The sequence below is a fragment of the Epinephelus moara genome, chromosome 9, assembly GCF_006386435.1.
Source record: "Epinephelus moara isolate mb chromosome 9, YSFRI_EMoa_1.0, whole genome shotgun sequence".
NCBI classification, from domain to species: Eukaryota; Metazoa; Chordata; class Actinopteri; order Perciformes; family Serranidae; genus Epinephelus; species Epinephelus moara.
The window spans coordinates 5593656-5600938 of record NC_065514.1 but is presented as its reverse complement, the minus strand read 5'-3'; the positions used below and the strand labels follow the sequence as shown (position 1 = coordinate 5600938).

General features: G+C 43.4%; 1 protein-coding gene across 1 annotated transcript in view; it reads right to left on the bottom strand.

The window, feature by feature from the left end:
- Positions 1-47: 47 nt before the first annotated feature.
- Positions 48-7283, bottom strand: part of LOC126395264 (seizure 6-like protein) — a 104292-nt gene continuing 97056 nt past the window's right edge. Inside the window, exons 14-17 of the mRNA XM_050052594.1 lie at positions 5591-5626; positions 5145-5259; positions 4876-4981; positions 48-783 (exon numbers count right to left, since the gene is read on the bottom strand). Coding sequence (XP_049908551.1) covers positions 754-783; positions 4876-4981; positions 5145-5259; positions 5591-5626 — 287 coding nt within the window. The 3' untranslated portion in view covers positions 48-753. The remainder of the gene's footprint in view (positions 784-4875; positions 4982-5144; positions 5260-5590; positions 5627-7283) is intronic.

Sequence of the window (7283 nt, the reverse complement as noted above, 5' to 3'; positions counted from 1 at the left end):
GGGTCATAAGGACAGAGGGATGTCGTATGCTGTAAAGCCCTGTGAGGCAAATTGTGATTTGTGATATTGGGCTTTATAAATAAAATTGATTGATTGATTGATTGATTAATTTGAATCCAGTGTAGGAATGGCGGACTCCGCCACAAGCAATAAAAACTACAATATAGAGAGAAGAAAAGAGTCTGACCTTACTGTATACTGTACTGTAGTATCAAAAGTGGAGTATAACGTCATGAAAATCTTAAGGATTAAAACTTTAAATTCTCTTTCTGAGACATAATCCAGGATTCTTTCACTAAACTGAGTTTTTTTTTGACAAAAATACTAAGAAGTGCTTCAATCCCCTAAATCCACATTCCTCGTACTGCGTCCTGTCCCCTCCTCCGTCCCCTTCTCCCCTCCTTAACTGCTATTATCCCCAACATCTCCTCTTCTCTCACCACGTCCGAAGTTCTTCGATGATCTTTGGGTCTTTTCCCCCTCCGTCCTCCATCTCTCACCATCTCCCGTCCACACTGATCCACACTGACTCCGCCTACCTCCATGTCTCCTCTCCTGTTTCCCATCACGTTTCTTTAGACGCTGTCACGTTTAAAAGGAGGGGAGAACAGGATCAGTCACCGCGTCTCGTGGCAGAAGGGGCCGGACATCATCTATTTTGTATTTACATCGCCTCCTCCTGGGCGGAGAAGGAGGGAGGAGGGGATGAAGAGTTAGGACGGGGCGGGTCGGTCTCGGCTCAGAAACGTCTTCTCATATCGATACTTCATATTCACGAGTGTCCTGTTGACAATGAAAGAGAAGAGGGAGGCAGTATTAGAAGTGTGTGAGTGTCCAGAACGACAGTGTCCCACCCACCGTTTACCTCAGGCTCGCTTGGTTTATCTCACTGTCACACATTTGATCAATAACCCTAGTCCTTATGAGCAAAGAGAGCGATCATGCTGACTTGTAGCTCCTTCTTGTGTGTAATCATAATGCAACATGTGAGCATCGAAATTAGGCTGTGTCCCATTCTACTTAACGAGGGAAGACATAGTTATCTTTATGATTATTTTCTAAATAATCCACATTCTGTTAGTTGACTCATGACCCCTAATAAGTCAGAAAGATTACTTTAGTCCATCCATCATCCAGGGCCTGGTTGTGGGGGCAGCAGGCCGAGCAAAGCACCCCAGACGTCCCTCTACCCAGCAACACTTTCCAGCTCCTCCTGGGGGACCCCGAGGTGTTCCCAGACCAGACGAGATATGGAATCCCTCCAGTGTGTTCTGGGTCTGCCCCGGGGCCTCCTACCAGTAGGACGTGCCTGAAACACCTCTAACAGGAGGTGCCCAGGAGGATCCTGATCAGATGCCCGAACCACCTCAACTGCCCTGTCTCTCCCTGCACCGGTTCTCCACTACATGGTGGACTCCACTATGCTCTGTCACGGTCTCTCTCTCTCTCTGACACATCTGCGTCCTGTCAGTCTTGTTAGTCCTTCCCAGTTTCCAGAGTTTCCCTGCACTGTCTCGTATTAGTCGTTTGCTCCACCCTGGTGTTCCCAACCACACTCCAGTTGTCAGTCAATCCTTGTTTCCCTCCTTATACCTGTGCCCGCCTACTCAAGCCCTGTGTTGTCCTTGTGATTAGTGTTCTGTGTCTCTCTCTTTGTCCCTTGTCAGTTTGACTGGATTCATACATCCCAAGCTTCTTATTTGTCATTTCCTCGCTCCCCGATCCTCACTTGACCCAGAAGTCGTTCTGATGTGCCGTCGTAAACGCCATCCGAAAGCTTTCATTTGTTCCCTGAGGAGTGAGGAGGGATCTCTGAGGAGGGATGAGTGAGGACATACGAGAGCAGCCTTCATGGGAGTCTTTTATCGTCCGTCACGCCTCTGTATCGGATTGTTTAACTGCTGCAGCGAATCAGACTGATCTGATACAACTCATCATACTGGAGTTCAATACGCGAGTGAAGACAGATAAGAGATTAAACTGAAGAGCATCACTCCCAAGTTTTATATTCCATATTTCCTCATTCACCATCTAGTTTAAAAAAATCAGCCCTGTAGGTCTGAACAACAAAAGACAACTTTCTTCATTTATCAGAAAGATTTTCCTTTTCACGATCTGTTGTTTCCCTCGTTAACATTAATTAAAGTTGGAGAGAGTGTGTCTGTCAGCAAGAAACACTTTTTACTACATTTATTATTTCCAACCAGTCACACGCGAGGCTGATCATTTCTGAGCGTCGGGCTGATGAGATGCTTAATTTCAATTCTCCCTGAAACATTTAGCCTAATAAATCATTTTCAGTGTTGAAAAGACACGATAATCATACTCTGGGTTATTAATTACTGAATTCATGATCAGGATATCAATAGAGACAAAGGCAAATAATGAATAAATCATATGAAAGCATTCTGCGCCACTTAACGGCACACGGTATAAACATATTATAAATACAGGACACACGTGTGCAGACACAAGCTCCATCAAAGTCTCTACAGCCTATAAAGCCGACTGTGATCCAGCTGTGATCAGAGGAAGACGGTGTTACTCGTTGCCATGGAAACATTCAAGTGATTTTACAATCATTGTAACTGCTGTCATATTTTGTCTGCACATAACGACATATACACCAATCAGCCAAAACATTAAAACCCTCAGTGGGTGAAGTGAACAACATTGATCGTCTTGTTACAGTGCGATGTTCTGCTGGGAGACCATTGGTCATGGCATTCATGTGGATGCTACTTGACGCCCTCCACCCACCCAAACACCGCTGTGGGCTAGGTAACCCCCCTAACAGCAACGGTATGATGGCAGTGGCCCCAACAGCAGGAAAATGAGCCATGCTACACTGCAGAAACTGCTCAGGAATGACCTGAGGAACGTGACAAAAAGCTCAAGGCATCTCCTGGTCGCCAAATTCCCCAGATCCAAATCTGATCGAGCATCCATGGGACGTGCTGGTGCCTTAGAGGTACCCCTAATCTACGGCGGGCCTCCCTGGATCAGACTTGTCTCTGACATGTCAAGGCATGGACACATGACCTCTGGAAGGTGTCCTGTGGTGTCTGGCAAGAGCTCTTTGTCATGCTCCTCAGGCCATTCCTGAGCAGTTTTTGTGGTGTGGCATGGCTCATTTTTCTGCTGGGGGGCCACTGCCATCAGGGAGTACCATTGCCGTGAGCAGGGGTTACTTAGTCCACAGCGGTGTTCGGGTGGGTGGAGCATGTCAAGTGGTATCCACATGAATGCCAGGACCAAAGGACTGTAACAAGATCAACGTTTCTCACTTCACCCACCACTGGTTTTAATATTTTGGCTGATCGGTGTAAATCCCACGTGCAGGGTTGTTTTGTGAGTGAACAAAATACATTTCTGTATGACATACAGACTGCAGATTATCACATACAGAGATGTTTTGTAAATAAGGACTGGGCTATGACTAAAGGAATCAAGTAGGCCTATGAGTAACACCAGGAGATTTTTTTGTTGTTGTTTTTCTAACTTATATATTTGACATTACCCTGCGCCACCTACATGATGTTGTTGAATATCAGCCTCTTTTACACTGCCAAATTTTGGGTGAATATTGGGCCGTTTTGCCGACAAGCTGCAAGCGTTTAGACACACAGAGCCGGATTGGCGAGTTGATCTGAGGTGCCGAATTTGTAGGGTAGTCATATTCGCGGAACCCTTTTAGTTTAAACAGACCGAGGCGCCCTTCCACAACGGGAGGGGCTGTTGATGACGCCGCACGTGCGACCCACTGGCGGTGGATAAACAGGANAGAATTGCCGAAGGACTGACCAGCCGCTGCTTCCCTCCAACGTCACTGTTTACGTCACATGCTGAGCTACACGTTTTGTTACTTGCTCACGCCCCCCATTGCCCCGAAAAAGGCGCATTCTGTATAAACAAAAGTAGGTAGGTGGCATTTTGCTGCACTCCCCGATTTTGTTTTTATACTGCCAATGCTGAAAAAAGACTGATTGGGCTTTCCTGCAAATTTGCACAACTCCTATCTAAAAAGGGCTAATGATTCTGGCTACACGATTCAAGCATTGTTTTAAACAGGCTACGGTAACTGTTTTACATACACATATGTTTAGTTTTTTTAGTCAGCTAAAGAAAAAAACCACATGATGTCTGTATTGCAATGAATTGAGGGTAATTAAATCAGTGAAGTCTGCTGAAGTCTGCAGCCCAGGCAGACTCTCTTGAAGTCTGCAGAAAGTCCACTTGAGGCCCCTCGTGAACTGGATGAATTGTGGATTTAAAAAGCCCTCAGCACTCCCAGACTTCCCAGGAACGCACCCACAGAGTTTGCAAGTGTGGTGAAGTGCGGACATGTGGATTCAGCCATGGTGTCTTTCCCTGCGTGTGTTGATCTCTGGTGTTTTCTCTTGGATTGCTTTCCTGTGTTCTTCGTGCAATCCTGGTTTGTTCTCAGTTTAGATTTGGTTCGTTTTTCTTTTGTACTTTGAGTTACGCCCGTCTGTTTTTGAGGAGTTTTACCAGCTGCATTAGAGCTCGCTTTTCGTTAAAACCATCTGGCTGCTGCTCTGCATTTGGGTCCTCATTTGAACTGAGACGTAACACTGTGGAGCCTATATGTCTTTATAATCCATCATACTATATTAACATGAAAAATGCCCACATTTCCAAATAGTCCTGGTCACTCTGATAAAGACACTGAGCAATACATCCATATTTGAAGATAATGAGAGACTCTGGCAGGCTAATAAATGTAAGTGGTACAAATTTAGGTGTTTAAAGAGTTAATGTGGTGAATACTAAGATAAATGATTACAGTGAGGGTGTGTGGATGGTTGGGCGCTCAGTGTACTGCTTCAGTTTTTAAACATAGTGGACACTCACCCCTCCGGTCTCATAGAGCGGGTTGTCAAACTCTGTTTCCACGGTGATCTGTCGGTAAGGATGGGGGTAGATCAGAGGGAGCCTTAAGTTGGAGTGATATCTGCACCTAAGGGACACGACGGTGGGAAAAAATGGAGATAATTCAAGGATCCAATTTGCAGAAAATATTCCAGAGAGGCATTTTCAATTACTCTATACATATTTATTTTATAAGATATATATAATTAAAGAAGTAAATCTCCAGCACCACTTGCAGTCAGAGGTTTTACCGTGTGACGTAGACATAAGCCCCTCCGAGCAGCACTGACAGCAGAAGAACCAGGATGAAGATGGCCAGCGCTACGTTCCCTCCATCCAGAGTGGAGCCTGCAGTCGCCTCTGCAACTGAGACAACACACCACAAATGAATCGAGGTTAATTGAAGGCATCAAGAGAACAAATAAAACCTGTGAAAGTCCGGTCGAGGATGGCCGAGCAAACGTACGGGTAAACAAATGAGCACAAACAGGTGGAGGGACAAACACACACGGAGGGGATGGACTTGGCAGGCAGATGTTTGCTGATGCAGGCGGCACACACACAGAGGTGAAGTGCTTTTTATTCTTTGGTTTGTTTGAAGGGTTTTTGTTTTGTGTCGGTCTAAAAAAACCACAGACTGTGTGGTCTTTTCAGCCCACAGTGTCAGAGCACATCAACACACACAGATAACACTCACCTTCCAAAGCATGGTTGCCAAAGCAGTCATGGTTGGCTGCAAGACATCATTCTGTCAGTCAGTGCATAATGAAAATTGACATCACACTTCCTGTGGAGTTTGTATTTGTATCAAGGCTGCTCTGAAATGACCGTTCACTAATCCCCATTCTGTCTGTACTGTTACTGCACCTGTCAGGACCTGTCAGGGTTATTATTATATTCAGTTTAATTTAAGAAAGTGTGGCACTAAGATTTATTTACATTTCAAAAATATATTTACCTTATATGTTTCGATATTTTTCATAATTTCTATTGTTATTTTTTAATTTTATGTGTATGATTCTTGATTTTTGCAGAATTTGATTTTTATTTTCTCTTACTGTGTTTTTTTTTTGTACTTGAGTACAAGTTGTAACACCACATTGTCTCTTGCATATGGAAACTCATTTCGCCAGTGTAATAAGAAAACAAAAACAAACTAGAGCACTCGCAGAGCGCAGACCCCGCAGCTCGGATTTCCCGCCATTTTATCATCTGTTCCTTGTCTCATTATCAACCTTTCCTGAATTTCATCAAAATTCGTTCAGAACTTTTCGAGTTATTTTGCAGACAAACAGACAAACAGACCAACGCCAGCGAAAACAAGACCTCCTTGGCAGAGGTAAAAACAAAACAGCAAAATCTTTTAGGTCATTCTGCTGAGAAGTTTTCTTGAGATAATGAGAAAGGTTTCTCATTAATCAGTATCAGAAATAATTTATAGATCCCTGAGGGGAAGCTGTGATTCTTTACAGTCGCTCAGATGTAAAGAATGAGGAATTATAAGAAGTAAGAAAAAGAGTATGAAATAGAAGTATGAAAATATAAGCAATAAAATAAAGTAAAGTAAAATAAAATAAAACTGTGCGTTAAAGAAATAAATATAAAGTATGCATGATGCTACAGTGTTTAACACTAGTACTTAAGATATATAAAAAAAAATATATATATATATATATTGTCACAGTGCTGAGGCTGTATTAAGTGTAAAATTTAACTACAATATAAACATCAATAGGATAAATTAAGAACAGAATAAGAGTAAACATAAGAAATATGTACAGTTACATGCATGATAAAGTTGTATACTGAAATATATTTCAGTTTTAGTAATGAGTGGATCTTTGAGTGGTGTTTATATGTATTAAATTCGACCGGGTTATGTGGACATCATATAATCTAATGCTCACTTGGTGGAGCGTTGTTCCTGTGGGCTCCAGCGACACTAAACCCCTGAGCTTGCCTGAGAAGGACTAAATGCACAAACTTTTTATTTTTAAATATCCCATGGAGAGAGACTCTCACTGCAGCCTGTTCTACTTTGTTCTGAAAATGTCGGCATGCAGCCTCGTTCTGTGGACGATAAATGAAGTGCAGACTTCCATCTGTGTCACCGCTGATGAGGAAATACACTAGCTCTTTTTAGATATGAGTTGTGCAAATTTGCAGGAAAGCCCAATCAGTCTTTTTTCAGCATTGGCAGTATAAAAACAAAATCAGGGAGTTCAGCAAAATGCCGCCTGCCTACTTTTGTTTATACAGAATGTGCCTTTTTCAGGGCAATGGGGGGCGTGAGCAAGTAACAAAACGTGTAGCTCAGCGTGTGACGTAAACAGTGACGTGGGAGGGAAGCCGCAGCTGGTCAGTCCTTCGGTGATTCTCTCGTAAGTCGG